Consider the following 16193-nt stretch of genomic DNA (forward strand, 5'->3'; position numbering starts at 1 on the left):
GTGTGTGCATGTGTGTGTGTGCGCACATGCATGCATGTGTGTTCATTCTAATAATCAGACTCAGCTGTTGGAGAAAGACTCAGCCCTAAGCAAGAGTCGACACTACGGTACTCTAGCTGAAAATCTGTCCGTCCGTCCGTCAGCCTGTCTGTCTGTCTGCCTGCCTGTCTGTCTGTCTGCCTGTCTGTCTGTCTTTTGCTCACCAATACACAGACACAGTTCATGGCCCATTTTCTAAAAAATGTCACTAAAATTTGTTCGGAACCTTTTAAGTTGCTAACAGGCAGTCAAACAAACAGACATGAATTATGAATTTGTCACTAAAGTTCCAATAACAGGAGCCTTAACTAGCTTTTGAAGACACAATGAGGATTATCGTGGGTATTTTTCATGTTGCCCTGACGAGAACTAAAGTGAAAGTTCTGCCCTCAGAGTTAACATCTTTGTTTAAAGCCAGCAGCAGTGACTGGGTGAGGAGGATAACGATGACTGGTGGCTGGGGATCTATCGATGCTGTACTTTCTCCCCAGATCAAATTGCTAAATTGTATTATCATGCAATAACCATGTAGTTTGCCAGTATGCAGCTATTTTGGTGTAGAGGTTCGATGCTGGGAAAAAACAAAAAAGAGACACACAAAAAGGTCATCACAAGTGAGGAAAGAGCAGTTTTTGAGTCTTCATCAACATGATCAGGTGAAAAAGTCTGACATTTAAGATGGTGTCTAGTAAAGGTTATCATATTAACAAATAATTAAAATGGCTCCATCCAAAACGAGCATGTGACCCAATTTCAGTTTACAGCATCAGAAGCCTTTTAAATCTGTTTATAGGAGTCTTATTTTCTCATCAAAAAAAAGAAAGAAATCAACCCAACACAAGGAATTATCATGAACTGTCTATGTACAGATTCCAGAATAATCCTGCATCCTAAAAATATCCCCAAACTGTGCTTGTTCTGAAGTTTGACCCCTTATTCGTGTTCTCCTGGTTCTTTGTCACTGACGTCACTTTACACACTGCACTGAGTCACTTCCTCTCACTTCACCTCAGCAGAGTCAAACGTCTGCAAGCCGGAACTGGAGCCGCCGCCCAGTTCTGAGTTGGCAGGACAGCCGTTCTTAATGAAAGTAGTCACATTGTAGGGCGATAAACAAAAAGGCCAAGAGCACTGACATCCTCCGGGCTCGGTGTGTGAACAGAAAAGGACAGGATGACATTGAGAAGGAAAAGATGAGAGGAGAGATGTGCAATATGATGTGAGTTCAGACGTTTCTGATCTTTTGCATTTCGACAACCTCAACGATGCAGTAATCAATCGGTGTATGTTCAGTGTGTGTCGGTATGAGCGATACACACTGTCAAGTCACTATAAGTCCAGAATAAGTTCCAGGGCACAGTGTTGATACTGTAGAGAATCCTGGTGGTTCAAGATAGCAAATGCGTTTCTATTAGGTGCAATTCTGCAGTAAATTCCTGTGCAAAACATTTAGCATTTAATGTTGTTTTACCTGTGCTCCTTATAGAGGAATTAGCTCATGAATGTAATTTCTAAACAGGAGTTTGGGACAATTATAGACAATGACAATGTAACAAAAGTACAAAACTGGTGCTTTCCACCGTAGTTCTGGTCAAATAGGGCATGTCATGATTTAACAGGCTACTGTGCTTTGGCTTTTCGAGTTGCTAAAAAAAGCAATGAGCCTTTGTCCCACTAAAGTATGATAAATAATAAATAAATACACCCCAATAGCGCACTAAAACTGCCAGGGTCCTTAATATCATATACCACAAGGAGCGATAAGATGAAAAAGTAATCTGAGGTCACAAGCGGGACCAAATACCCACAGAACTTCAGACGGTGTTAAGGTTGGTGAAATGTATTTTTGAAACACCGTTTTCCAAATGACTACAGTGGCCAACGTCATCATCTGCAAAGTAAAGTGATAATGTACCATAATGTAACGTGCAACACCAACTAGGACACGCTAGGCCGCCATGCAGCTCCTAAATTAGTTTAGAATTTTCAATTATACGGCCAGGGCTGCAGACATCACAGACACTTTCCAAGACATGCATCCTGTAAGACAAGAAAGGTGAAAAGATGTGAGACAGCGCATTCCCCCATCGGATCACTGCGGTACCCTGCAACCAAATGCAGGCCGGCATCCCTGCAAAAGGGGGAGAACACCGAACAACTCGACTCCTTACTCTTAGAACGCCCAAATGCATTCAATAAACAATGCAGATTCCCGTAGGGTTACTTTCTTACCGTGAGCTTCAGTGTCCGTCTTCTGGATTGGATTTGTCCTCTTATTATGCCAAGACGACGTTCCACCGAATCAATGTGACCAGCTGGTTTATCAATGGAGGACGCAGGACGGTTAGCTTCAATTCCAGCAAGGTTGGTGCCTCGATTAGTCCTTTTTACAAGAGAAAGCGGTCTGTCATGGTAATTACTGGAATAACCCGAGGAACCCGTACCGAAGCCTCAGAAAAGGGTACCGAGTGCCCGCAGCGGTGACCGCCCGGCACGAAGATGCTGCGCGTACTGAGGATGTGAGCCGGCGGAGGGTGATGATGAGCTCCATAGAGGTCCCCGCTTCCACCTGACACAACCTTCCTCCTCCTCCTCTCCGCTGGTGATGCTGGAGGAAAATATCAGCATTCGTGCAACCAGCAGCGAGAGAGAGAGAGGGAGGTAGAGAGAGAGGGGAGAGAGAGGTAGAGAGAGGGGGAGAGAGGTAGAGAGAGGGGGAGAGAGAGGGGAGAGAGAGGGGAGAGAGAGGGGGAGAGAGACAAGAGCTGGAGAGAGACGGGAAGGTGCATTTCACTTATTTTACATTTAACACTTATGATTACGTCTTTGAAAAACAAATGCTGCAAAAAAGAAAGTGCATTAGGTATAAATGCCAAATGCCGTCATGTATGTTTTTGCGCGATATATAGGCCTTTATCATAAATCGGAAAAGTTTGCCATGTTTATATCTCATATGCTAGGAAACTACTAATTTCATAATGCCGACTTGGACAAAGCAGAAAGCACACGCGTGCACTGCCTGGAGTTGCAGTGTGGGGGCGTGAGACCGGTGGCTGAGCCCGGGCTCCTTTAAACCGTGCGAGGAGGAGTCAGCTCTGCGGAAGCGCCTCTCTGGCTCTTATCTGAGAGGCGTTGCTGTGCAGGCTCACTGTGTTTATGGATTAAAGTGTCTCCTGCATCCGGCGCACTAAGTGCACAATTGTGTTGTTTGCGTGTCAGGTCAGAGTTAGATTGAAGCCAGTGGGGAACAATGTCGGACTCCATCGAAAACGTCGCGATATTTGGAGCCACGGGAATGACCGGACTGGCGACCCTTTCACAAGCCGTGGCAGCAGGTGAGAAGTTAAACGACCGGATTGGATTGAATGGCAACAACAACAAAACAAACAAACTCTGACCCTGTCTGCAGACAGCCAGAGACACGGGAACTGGGATCCGGGTAATTGGGGAGCCCATTCCCGGGGTTTGCAGCGGTGACGGAACGAGTCAAAACATTTATTATATGGCAATAATTTAGGAATAATCAACGAACCAAACTTTCAACTGTTTTATTCAAAATCTTCAGCAGATTCTCACAGCTAATAGTATTTTAAAAATGCGAAAACGGGGTCATATTTAAATTTATGTTATGCAGTTACCTCTAACCTGTACTATCGTACTACTGACTATGTTTTTTTTTAATCTTTATCTACAGACTTCAGATAGTCTCCTCCTTAAACACATTTTGTCATGTGACTTATTTCCTTATTTCCTCCAAAGTCAGTTTCCAAAATTGCTGAGTCATTTTAATGACATAAGAACCTTGCTGAGTCACATCAGGCTGACGCGTGTGGGTGGCTGATTGTAGAAGACGTTCACTATCTCACATGACCAACAAGGGTGGAATCTTAGCGAAGGCTTTTGCGATAGCATCTTATAAAGTCCACCCATCTATCTCCAATTTAAAGATTTAGTGTGTATCTACAGACCTGAATGAAATGTAACAGGTACGATAACTAAACAAACCAAAACACTCATCGTGATTATGGCACCAACACTCATTTGTCTTCTACATTCTTTTCCCCACCTTGTTGGAAATATGATGGTTTATGAATATTTTTGATACTGAAACTAATAAGCACTGTAGATGTAGATGTTATTACAACAACCTGATGTTTAATGTATATAGTTTTCATGGGAATGGCTGAAAAAACCTGAAATTTGCATCTTCATCATCGTCATCATCATCATCAGGGTATAAAGTGACGGTGCTGGTGCGTGACCCTACCAAGCTTCCTGCTGACCACAATGCATCCAGGGTTGTGGTTGGAGATGTCCTTAACTTGGAGGATGTAAAGAAGACCATGGAAGGCCAGGATGCTGTCATCATCGTCCTGGGTACCAGGAACGATCTCAGTAAGTCTAAAAGACGGAGTGTGAAACACACACTCACAAATGCAGCCGAAAGTTTGATATGACTTTAGTTAAATCCAAGAAACATAGCATTTTTCATCACTATTCATACTACAAATGCATACTACATTTACCTAAAGGAAATGTGGCTTTGTTCAGATCTTTGGGTCGGTATATAGCATAAAATAGTTTTGACAGTTTGTAATCCTGAGATGTCATCACATTGTCAGGCCCAACCACCATGATGTCAGAAGGAACCAAGAACATTGTTAAAACCATGAAGGCTCGTGGAATCAGAAAAGTGATTGGCTGCATGTCAGGTACTGAAGAAAAAAACACACTTGATGCACTTAACTGTTCCATTCCATTTTGTGATGAAGCCAGAATTAGCCAAAAGGCTAGTTTTCATCTGCAGTCCCATGGCCACGAAGTTAAAAGCAATAAAATACCGATACTGATAAAGTATACTGTGAAGTGTTGCGTCCATTTTTCCCCCTCGACTTATTTGATTTGCCTTTACCTTTCAGCCTTTCTGCTGTGGGATCGAGCCAAGGTCCCGCCTCGTTTGATTGCAGTGACAGAGGACCACGACAGGATGTACACCGTGCTAAAATCATCAGAGCTGGACTATGTGGCTGTGATGCCACCTCATATTGATAGTCAGTGGAAAACACAATCGCCACTAAAGTCTATTTGGGACTTTTAACTGCTTATCACAAATGTTGCTATTTTAATTGATACAGGGATAAAACATATTTCTAACATTTTTGTTCTTGTGCTCCTTTTAGACGACCTTCCTCTGACCGAGAGCTATATGGCAACAGAGAACATGCTGAAAGGAAGGGCCATCTCAAAACACGACCTGGGACATTTCTTCGTCAAGTGCCTGTCCACCTCAGAGTGGGACGGCAAAACTGTTGGGGTGTGGGGAGAGTATAAATAATCCTGAGCAACGTTGTCCTGGTGGCCTCCAGACAGTGAAGCCCTTTAAAAAGATTCCACTGACATTTTGATATGTTCCATATAATTGCCATTGTTATTTCCAACGTCAACATGCTGGAGAGAAAATATTTTTGCATTGCTTTGAATCAGCCCTGGTTTACTTTTTTCATATTAAATATGCATTTAGTACTAGTCAATTACAAATGAGGAAAATAAACATTTTGAGGATAAAAATTGGTTGTGTGTGTGTGTGTGTGTGTGTGTGGGTTGGGGCACAAGAAAACAGTAGAGCTAAACATTCCAAAAAACAGTGATATTGAAATATTAGTACTTCATTTTATTTTCCACAGTTTATTTAAATCCTGTGTTCCATTACAGCCTTTTATCACGTAAAGATTCAATCTTTACCTTCTTGAGGGTTTCCCAAAGACCATCAATGCACAAATGATTGCAGGCAGGCACGATTCACAGCGAGTTAACCTATAATTGCTAAAATAACTTCTTATGCTTAAAATTAACAGTCACTCACAAAAAAAAAGGATGCCCAGTCCAGCCATCACGCCAGCCCTTAAAGGATTCAGCTAGAAATGGTAATTAGCTGGGGCAGAGGTCACTACAACTTTAAACACCAAGAAAAAAAAACAGAAATCCAGGATCTTTGCACCATTGTTGTATTAATCTTCCTTTGCCAGAAGCCCAACAGGTCACGATCTGGCTAAACAACCAAACCACTGTGCAACATACTAAAAAGTATAAGAAGTATATATAAATGCAACAGACATGCACACATCCATTGACCATCTTTAGTTAATTACTGCAGTATGTTTCTGTTTCACACCAATATTTTCTCTTCTATGTTAGGCTGGGGGATCTGATAGAATATGGGTTCTACTCTACTCTATTCTATATTTAAACATATTTTTTTCTCTCCACACAGATGGATATATTTAAAAACCTTTTCTTCGTACCAGCGAGTGGGACAAACCAGAAGTTAGAGTTAACTTTGACATGTTGATGATCATTTACCAGAAAATGTTCCTGCATTTTTCTGTCTGAACACTGTTATTTGCTGGACAGTGTCGCCCAGGTACAGCTTAAAACAATTTATAGGAGAATATTGTGTATTGGTATAGGTGGAAAAAAATCTTTATCTTTTCATATTATTACTCCGCCAAGGAGATGTTTGTTGTTTGTTTCTTTATCTTACAGTGAGCAAAATAACTCAGAAAGTTATAATTGTTCTATTTACTTTATTAATCGCCGGGAGAAATTTGGCATATTCTCAAAGTGACACCAAATTCAATGCAAATTAAAATAAGAGGACTGAAACTTGCTAACGTATAAATTACTCAGCAACTGATTTAGAAGTTAGCTTTAGACAGAAAAAAATATGTTTTACGTATTAAGGGGATAAAAAGTGGATGGATTACGTACCCGTGTCGTTTAGAAAACTCCATTACCCACAATCCCTGTTTATACAGCCAGCCCATTTATCTTGCAGCCAACCCCCAACTGTGGCGTAAAACTCAAATCACGAGCGGGAGATCGACGTGTTCGGTTAGTTAAAAAAAAGTAAGAGCGTCAAAAGTTTGATTAAGTCGGCTACTTTTTGTTGTTATAACGATCTTCGTTTAGAATGCGTAAGGAATTACGCTTGGTTTTAAAGTAATTTTTTTTACGCGACAATCGAGAAGGATTACGACATACCAGCGCACGAGTAACTTCGCCGAAGAGAGACAGGAAGTGATTCAACAGGTCTGTTTATTAAGGTCTTTTAAAAGTAATGTTTAAACTTTACGTCCTGGACCGGGCGATCTCTTTAATCAGACTCTGTCAAGCCAAGTCAAACTTTTATAGAATTTTAGTTATATTTTGTACATTGATATTTTCCCTCCCTCTCACGCTGATGTAGTCATGAAACTAGCTAGCTAACATTGTAACTAGGAAAAGTTAAAAGACCAAGATTATCACTTCGGATTTCATTTTAATGCTGCGATATATATTCAATTAACTACGAAAACTATAAAATGGAATTTGTTACTGAATGATTTTAATAATTAGAAGTTGATCGATATTCTTAGAACCACTGGTATGAATGTATTTGTAGCACATAGCTTTTTAAAAATGGGCATTTCCGCCTTCGGTGACTCATTCTTAAAGCGCACTACTATTGTGAACAGGAGCTTCACGATGGGCGCACTAAAGCTTACGCCGTACTGTCAAAGCCCGATCTGATTTGGAATGTAATGGCGCAAAGAAATGTGCTCTTTAAGAAGAAATCTGAGAGAGACAACTTTGTTATAATTCCCTGTGTTTTTCAGGAGCAATATCTTAAAAACCCATTTTCATGACTATACAGAGCGAGAATGCATCACTGTTTTTCCTTCTTCTGTAGGTTGAAAATGATCGTCAAGGGGCAGAAGCGTAAACTCCATTCAGATGATGAGCAGGTTGCAGACAGGAGCAGCCCTTTCTGGGAGAACCAGCGCCAGTTTGTCTTCTCCGTTTCTCTGAACAAATATCAGCGAAGCCAAGAGCTACCTGAGCCTAACCTGCGGCGGTCCGTTCTTATAGCCAACACACTGCGGCAGGTCAGCCTGGAGGCTTGTGAGGCACCCTCGATAGACATGGATCCGGCACATCCAACCTGTGCCTCCTCGTCTTCGTACCAAGAGAAAACCGGTGGAGCTGGATACAACTCTTCTGTGGAGTTGGGTAACAGCCACTCGGCTCTTGCCAGCTCTCCAATTAGTTCTTCAGATTTCCCGCTGAAGTACGCTACAGGCTACCATTCGAATGAATCAAACGTCCCCGTGTCTGTAAAAGATGATCACGAGGACTGGGGATCTGTGTCTGCGGATAGTGATTTCTCTCTCTCAGCTGCTATCTCTTCTATTCTCACTGTATTGGACTCTTCAATTGATGGAAGCCAACAGTTAGCTCCAAGGATGCCTCTCAGACCACTTGAGAACCTGTCGGGGCCTTATGAAGGGAGTCCAATGTGGCATAAACAAGAGATCCTAGATTATGGGGAGAGCGGGGAGCAGCAGTCGGATTGTAATCTGCGTGAGAGCAACATGGAGGGTATGAAGTCCAACTACCTCAGTGATCTATCCGTGCAGGAGCTTGTACAGGATATGGACACATCTCTACTCGAGAATGACGTGGCGGTGCTTGGGCTCAGAGCCAGTCGCGGTGGATTTGCTGTGGGGGACGACATATTTCGATACCTGCCGCCTTCATCTACCTCGTACCCGTCTCACCCCAGCTCCCACCCTCTCAACCAGAATTTAGTGTGTCTGCCTTCGTTCTCTATGTTCAGCAATTTGTCTTCCTCAACCTCTTTACCACCTCTCTCGAGTCACAATCACGTGAGAGAAGGACTTGAGCTGGATCATCTGATGGAGATTCTGGTGGAGTCCTGATAACCTCATCACCATCAACAGCCTGTTTAAGAACCCTCTGTCAGAAGAAACTATTTAAAACCTTTACTAGTTGAAGGATTGCTCTCGAAATGAGAGAAGTTTTTGTATAAAAGCAGTTATTTCCTGGTTGTATAAAAAAAAAACGAACCCGAGGTCACAGCAGTGAGTCAGTGCATAATGAGCAACCGAACACCATTATACCTCAGCATGACTCAGCTATATTTGAACTAAGAAAAACCATTTTTGATCAGACCACCGGATTTAATTCAGATATAAAGAGCTGGAGGATGAACTGGCCATTTGCTCTCGAATATACCTGTAAAATCCCGTGTTCATATTGAACACGTATGAGGAGAAAATGCGTCCTGTGTCATGTTTCATGAAATTCTCTCTTATCACACCAGGGTTAAAGCCTTTACATGCAAGTGTAAAGTTTAATGCTGTGATTTTACTGGTTTCAGAAGGTTTCAAACACTAATATACATGTGGAATAAGAATCCTGTGAGAAAATCAAAGTGCATCATTTCTGTTTTTAATGCTGCCATTACCGTTGTTCTTTTTATAGCTTCGTCGTCGTTGCTGACTAGTTCCATTTCAATATTCAGTTCTGCCACTCGTTTCCAGCGTTGATGTAGAGACGGTTGCCACCATGAAAAATTGCACAACTCCAAATCTGCAGCTGGTTTTAAACCACGTCCCACCGCGAGACTGCGAGACTAAAATATTACTTTGGTTGTAGCAGCTGCTTGCATGTGTTACATTTTATTGTATATTTTTTTACACTGCTTTTACATTAATGCTGCGTATTGTCAAGTCTCAGACGCTTCGCTCATGTTTGGGCCTTATTTTCGATAGCTTCCAAGTGTTCACAGGTTTTACATTAGAATTATTGCACTTTTCATTATGCATTCTTATCTTTCAGTCACTTCCTAATTTACTGTTATTTTATGCATCTTAAACCTGTACGTTCAGTTAATGTAGCCAATCTTTAAGAAAAACTAGGTTAAGTCTGGGACTTGTCTCAGTATGTAGTTCTTGTAGATGTCACCCCTGATCTGAATAGCTCTGCAGTGTACATTTTTATAATGAATTTAATTTTTAATGAGTAAATTATGACTAGGTTTTTTTTCATAATTTTGTATTATGAAAATGCAGTATAGTCATTGCCTTTTTTGATGTTTATTTACAAATGTAATGAATATAAGGGCAGAATGAACATATTCTACATTTATATTTGAAACGTCTGCCGATTATGTTTTTAATAAAAGGTGTAAAAGGAGAAAGCTGTTTTCATTAAGAGTTAAGACACCTTTGCTAACGTGGTAGTGATTGATCCACGTGCCCTACCACCAATGTGCACGTGCGAGACAAATCCGGCACCCACGCTGAAGAACAATTCTTTAATGCATAGATCTCAGATGTGAAAACACCAATATCAGAAAATTACAAAGTCTTCTACAGTAACAAGATACAATGGAACACGAACCAGCTGAGAACAATAAAGTGCATTCAAATGTTAACTTGTATTTAAACCCCAGACAATTACAAGGCGTGGGATACATACGTTTAATTTTAGGGTCAATATTTGATTGTACGCCAATGTCTATGCTTGCACTACACAAATATGGACACTAGAGGGAAGTAACGTCCCAAAAAATGTGATGACTAGATTCCATATTCAAAGATAATATTACAGCTGTATATTACGGCTAAAAAATAAAGAGATTGTGCCCATACAACCGGTGGAACTGTGAACCCACACGCAGGGACTAGTACCCTCACACACGTACACCCAAGTAAAAAAGTTCAGCCGTTGTTTTGGCCCCATGTTGCGTTAAGCTGTCTAACAACACCTGCAAACCTATCAGCCAATCACATGAGAACAGTTGACCCTTCACGTGCTTTCCCAAGACTTACACGTTAAACAACGCTTCACCGTTATAGAAACTTCAGTGGAAAATAAAAGAATCACGTACAAATGATTTTTACCCACCTAGTCATCAGAAGCCAGAGGTTTTGAATGTTGAGTGTAGAAGAGACCAAATTAAAAATATAAGACTAGTGTTTCCAGTTCAGCACACCAGTCTCAGTGTTTGTTGGTGTTTTTGACTGACGGGCTGTTAGAGGTAGTCAGTACTGCTTATTCTGGCTCCACTGCCCTCAGTCTTTGTTGATGGTGTTGTAGGAGGACTGTGATCCTGGATCCAAAGCCTCGCTGGTCGTTTTCTCTCCCGGGTATGGAGCCACAGCGTCACGTTCAGTCTCAACAATGGGTTCTCTGTCCTCATCCTGGTCCGATTCTTCACAGCGGGGCAGCTGGAGGAAGGTCGTCAGGCCGTGCAGATCAGCCATTTTGTGGAGCGTGCGCAGCAGGAGGTACATCATCATCAGACCCATGAAAAGGTAGACTGGGATGAGAAGCAGACACACCTGTGTCACAATACACAACAGCTCAGCAGCATAAGGCGGCGACATAACCAGCAGGAACACTACAACCAAGTCTTGGAGAGATTTTCCTAACAATAACGTCCAGTTTTGGTGTGATTTTCAAATTTGTTTGATTTGGAGCCCAAAATCGCAAACATTATTTGCCTCGGAGGGCTTTACGAGCACCACAGTTGTGACATCTGACGAAGCAGGTCAGGAAAAAGAAGACTACCTACCTCTGTCACATGTTTGGGAGGAATTGGCCTACATAGGTCAGGTCTTAGATAATGGTCTCTCACTTTATTAAGTAGGCCAATTCTTCTGCAAACACTCAAAGAGCCCTCAGTTCTGAAACTTCAGACTTCCTGCACCAACTGCTGCGGGGCAAAAGCTCTCTGCCTCCGTCCAGCAGCACCAGCAAGAAAGACACATTTAAAACAGTCAGAATGTCCAAATTCCCTCCTACTTCGATCCCGAAATATTTGCACAAGCAAAGTAGCAGCAAAGAAAAGTAAGAGTGCTGAACTTTGGCCGGTCAACAGTAAAACACTGACTGGTCAACAGAAAAGTGCTTTTTGGATTAGCAAGTTTTCTATTTTTATTATATGTTGTAATACACAACACTTGAGCTACGGAACCCTCACAGTCAGACTGTGAGAACAAACCACATCCTGATCTCTAATCCTCAGAAACTGCAGGGATCGAGGATTTAATCTGACTCGACCCACTATCATGATTATGTAATTCAGGCTGTGGGTCAAGTCAAAAACAAGACGTTTCTGCATGAACTTTGGGCTAATTATCCACATTAAAACCTACAAATTCATGCACACAAATCAAATCTTTATTTATATAGCGTCTTTTACAATCAAAATTGTTTCAAGGCGCTTTACAGAATCCCAGGGCCTGACCCCTGGTCCTATTCCACTTGGCTGTTAGTTGTTGTCCACTCTTTAGTAGAACATAGCAGCTTGGCACAAGAGAGAGGTGCAGCAACAACCAACCACGGCAGCGGCAGTCAGGCAGCAACAACGAGAGGAAGGAGAATGACGGCTGCAGGCGCAGCAACATTCAGACAAACATCATTCCATGTGATAGTTATGCCTCCAGTTAAAAATAAAGATAAAGCACGGCCATCTGGTTCACAATCACAACCATTTGGATGGAAACCCCCCAGGTTCACCCACGGTTCCAGCTACTCGCTCCATCACACGCCTACAATTTCTGTAAACCTCCCATCTTTTTTCATGCTTTTCAGATGCAAACAAACTGGAATCATCAAGAAATATAAGTGACAATGTTCACTACATGCTGCTAACGGGGGGGCTGGAATGGATGCACGCTGCTGCTGTTGATTAAAATAATGTTTCACAATGAAAAAAATGATTTGACAGTCAAAATGAAGGTAATAAATTATTCATACAGTCATGAGAGCGGAATGGGTGCATGGAAACAATCATGCTGCCAATGAAATTCCAAGCATGCAGCATATTTACCTTTTTCCCTTCACATTATTAATTCAAAGTTTAATTACCTACTGGGTTAGCTTCACTATCAAACCCGGCTCATTTTATTTGTGTTTTCAGGAAATTCTGTGCTGAATTGATTCAACAGTTACATGATCAGATTCTTCTATAAGTGAAACATCATTTCTCAAGCTTGATCTCAAATAAAGGCTGCTGAAGCCGTCAGAACAGGTTCAAATAACAGACAAATAAGAGATTACAATGAAAAGAAGAAAGAACCGATGCTCCACAGGAGACACTAATGTGCTGTCCCACACATGACAAACCCATTAGTCTCAGTACGACACATGATTCCTCTCCACTTTAAAACACACAATTTAATTAACAGCTACGTGGTCTCAACAACTAGAAACTGATGATTCCAGTGACTCAGAAGAGTTAACTTTGGTAACTTGGCCCTCATGTTGCTGCCAGCTGCGCACAGATCAGCTCATGTTACTACACACTCACTTGTAGCCAATGTCCTGTGTTTTACTGACTCTACATCGTTGCCATGTCAACCATGTTTCTGCGACAAGCATACTTCGCATTACATTACATGCTTCTTTATTTATTAGCATGTATAATTAGCAGTTGTCTGTTAAATTCCCTTTCACCTATCTTAAGGCGAGAAGCTAGCGCTGGTGTGCAGCGGTGACCCAAGTATTTCTCAATATGACTGTGGGAAATTCCACACCTGAGTGAGAATGAGGAAGCTCCTCATGTGCTTCCTTGTGGGTGGTACCACAACATGTGCTGAGCTGCAGAAATATTCAAGAATATCTATGAATCTGCACTCACCCATGATACCGATCTGGTAGAGTTGCCTGTACTTGTGCCATAGTTGTGTGGCAGGAACAAAATCCCCCAGTCCAATGGTGCAGAGTGAGATGAAACAGAAGTAGATCCCATCCAGAAAGGACCAGGAAACCTCCAGTGTGCTAAATATGGCAGCTGGTGCCACGAAGAAGCCCAAAATCACCAGAAGCATCAGGAGAAGGAAGTGGACCAGGGTGGCTGGCCGGAGTCTCATGCCTAATCGGTGCAGGAGGCCGATGGGAGCAATGACCAGAGGATACAGGAGCTTCTGGACACAGACGGTCAGCACCAACATAGTGAACGGGACTCCAATCAGAGCGTAGACGATGGAGAAGGCCTTTCCAGTGGCAGACAGAGGAGTTGTGTTTCCATAACCTGGATGTTATCAAAATGTGACAAAAGTGGAAGAAAAGAGAGAAGGCACATGAAAAGACGGCTGTTGAGAAGCTTCCTTCTTCTCTTTAACCAACCACAGTCATATTTTGTTAAAGGGGTTTGGTAGGTTTTGTCCTGGTACCACTAATTAAATAAAGACAGAAACCTCAAATACCCAAATTAAAGTTGCTAGTCACGTCATCTAAAAGTAATTTGGCTTTGAGAAAACAACTGAACTTTGAGCTTTAATTGCCTCCAATGGATACATATATAAATTTAAAAAGGTAGAGGTTATCTAAATATGCAAATTGCTGTTAGAACATGCACTACCTCCAGCTCTATATTAACTATGCAAATCACTCAGGCTTGCAGGTTTTTAACATAATGACTTTTTTTTTTTTTTTTTTTTTTTTTAAATGGGTTGTTTTTAAAGAGACTGCCACAAAAAAAAAAAAAAATCAGGACAAAAAAGATGAAGCAGCAATGGGTCGCTCTTTCAGAAATGTGGTTGCACCAGACAAACAGACATTAACCATTTTATTCAGATCTAACTGATTTTGTGTCAGGCCAAAGAACCTTCCGCCAGAAAATGACTTGAATTAGGACTATTCAAGTTCATTCCACTTCTGGCAACGGGCAAATTAACATGTAACAAGTCTTATTTCGCATGCTAAAAGTCTGGGAAATTTTAAAAATTAGGCTCACACTATCAGTACGAGTGAGCATGAAATTACACCAATGTGGAGTAATAAGCTTACAGCTGTGATCAATGGCCACTTTAGTTCTGAAGCCTTTAGGCCTCCTGTAATCTGCACGTTTAAAATACATCCTTCAGAACTGTGCTTCAGATGACAGGCTGTCAGGAGGTGTTTGGATACTTTAATTGATTTAACATCCTCTGAATATTGTGTGTCATTAAAGCACCTAAAAACTTCAGTGAGATCTGTTCAGTATGAATGAGCCAATCATCCATCAGCCAAAAACTGACTGATTTACATTTACATCCAGACAAATGAGCTCCTGTACTGAATATGAAGACTAAAAATACTACCTATAATAATAAGAGTAATTAGGTCTGTGGTCGGACATGCTTCATTCTGGGTGCCCCCTCTCAGGCCCACTTTACAGCCCCCACCTTATCATAATCACAAATTAAATATAAATGAGTCAGAATTATTTTCAACCTTGGTTTTAATACCTTTTGCGCCTGTGGTGTTTCTCAGATTCTCTTCGGTACCTGAGACACGTGGCAGGAGAAAACTAACCAGCAACTAACTGTTGCAGAGTTCATACAAGTAAAATAATTCTTGTTAAAAGGTTTGGGGAGTATCTTTTAACTCCCAGTGAAACGTGGAACCCTAAATCCTCTAATGTGCGCGTCATTAAACTGGGGGCCAGAGTTTGGGGTTCCGCGCAAAAACGCCACGGTGACGTTTCCTTCCTTGTTGGTCCGTGTGGAACTCACCGACCGTGGTGACCAGAGTGTTGGCGAAGAACATGGAGGATGCCAGGTCCCAGTTGGAAGGAGAAGAGCTGTTCCCCAGGACCGAGACGCCGGACCTGCTGGCTGCTAAAGCTTTGACCAGCAGGCGCTCGAGGGACGCGGGGCTGGCGCAGCTCTCGTTCAGAAACTCCTGCTTCAACACTTCCAGCTCCTGGAGCAACTTCTCCTCCATCGGCCGCTCGATGGTGGAGAAAACCATAGCTCCGAACAGCAGATAGATGACATAAAAGACCACGCAGCCCGTCAGCAGCAGCCATGACTTCCCTGAAGAACGCATGTCGACCTTCAGTGATGGTCTCTCAGCTGCTGATTACGCGTGTCCGCTTCCTTCCCCTGTTCCTTCGGTTTTTGGGGGCTGTCCTCATTGAACTTGAAGCCCTCCTTGCCGAGGCAACCTCCTCCCACACGAGAGAATAGAGGGTGTGTTCTTGTTCCAGCTGATCTCGAAGTCCTGCAGTGGATCCTGGATCCTGGAAAAGTCACCGTGCGCTCTCCTCCTCCTAACTCCTCACGCACAGGGTTTCTGTTTCTGCTTCACAGTTAAAAGATAAATGAAACTTTCCCAAACTTTTCTAAAAAAAGGGTCTTCAATTGGGTTTTTAGAAACGCCGTTACTTTTTATTAAGCACCAATAGAACTAAAATGACTAAATCTGACTATATATGATGCCATAATTATACCCACTTATAATGCTGCCCTATCATCATAATAGTTACAATCAAAATATCAGAACCAGTGTAAAGTTCTAATTCAGTGACTCAGCTT

At 42.0% G+C, this 16193-nt stretch overlaps 4 protein-coding genes across 10 annotated transcripts in view; 2 read left to right on the forward strand and 2 right to left on the reverse strand.

Annotated features, from left to right (window-relative positions):
• The window catches only part of LOC130534579 (spectrin beta chain, non-erythrocytic 4-like), a 32734-nt gene extending 30029 nt beyond the window's left edge, over window positions 1-2705 (reverse strand). For 2 of the 6 annotated variants that reach the window (XM_057048862.1, XM_057048859.1), the window contains exon 1: window positions 2272-2695. The gene's annotated coding sequence lies outside the window, so the exon portion shown is untranslated. Of the gene's footprint in view, window positions 1-2271 lie in introns of all 6 variants that reach the window. The other 4 variants (XM_057048857.1, XM_057048856.1, XR_008952923.1 and 1 more) reach the window with 4 other exon arrangements.
• A 426-nt stretch (window positions 2706-3131) lies between these two features.
• blvrb (biliverdin reductase B) lies at window positions 3132-5607 on the forward strand. The gene is made up of 5 exons (XM_057049030.1): window positions 3132-3374; window positions 4273-4434; window positions 4662-4751; window positions 4959-5090; window positions 5220-5607. Exons 1-5 carry the CDS (start codon window positions 3290-3292, stop codon window positions 5372-5374), a joined length of 624 nt encoding a protein of 207 aa, XP_056905010.1. The 5' UTR covers window positions 3132-3289; the 3' UTR covers window positions 5375-5607.
• Window positions 5608-5694: 87 nt separating this feature from the next.
• On the forward strand, window positions 5695-10081 carry sertad3 (SERTA domain containing 3). 2 transcript variants are annotated; one of them, XM_057048995.1, is made up of 3 exons: window positions 5695-5963; window positions 6311-6460; window positions 7769-10081. In XM_057048995.1, the coding sequence occupies exon 3, from the start codon at window positions 7776-7778 to the stop codon at window positions 8796-8798; it is 1023 nt and encodes a 340-aa protein (XP_056904975.1). In that variant the 5' UTR covers window positions 5695-5963; window positions 6311-6460; window positions 7769-7775; the 3' UTR covers window positions 8799-10081. The 2 variants fall into 2 exon arrangements, with proteins under 2 accessions (XP_056904975.1, XP_056904974.1); XM_057048994.1 differs by lacking the exons at window positions 5695-5963; window positions 6311-6460 and adding an exon at window positions 6481-7128.
• Window positions 10082-10183: 102 nt separating this feature from the next.
• kcnk6 (potassium channel, subfamily K, member 6) lies at window positions 10184-15891 on the reverse strand. Its single transcript, XM_057049000.1, has 3 exons — window positions 15390-15891; window positions 13532-13924; window positions 10184-11206 (listed from the first exon to the last, which is right to left on the reverse strand). Exons 1-3 carry the CDS (start codon window positions 15703-15705, stop codon window positions 10959-10961), a joined length of 957 nt encoding a protein of 318 aa, XP_056904980.1. The 5' UTR covers window positions 15706-15891; the 3' UTR covers window positions 10184-10958.
• Window positions 15892-16193: the final 302 nt, after the last annotated feature.

The sequence above is a fragment of the Takifugu flavidus genome, chromosome 12 (genome assembly GCF_003711565.1).
Source record: "Takifugu flavidus isolate HTHZ2018 chromosome 12, ASM371156v2, whole genome shotgun sequence".
Taxonomy (NCBI): domain Eukaryota; kingdom Metazoa; phylum Chordata; class Actinopteri; order Tetraodontiformes; family Tetraodontidae; genus Takifugu; species Takifugu flavidus.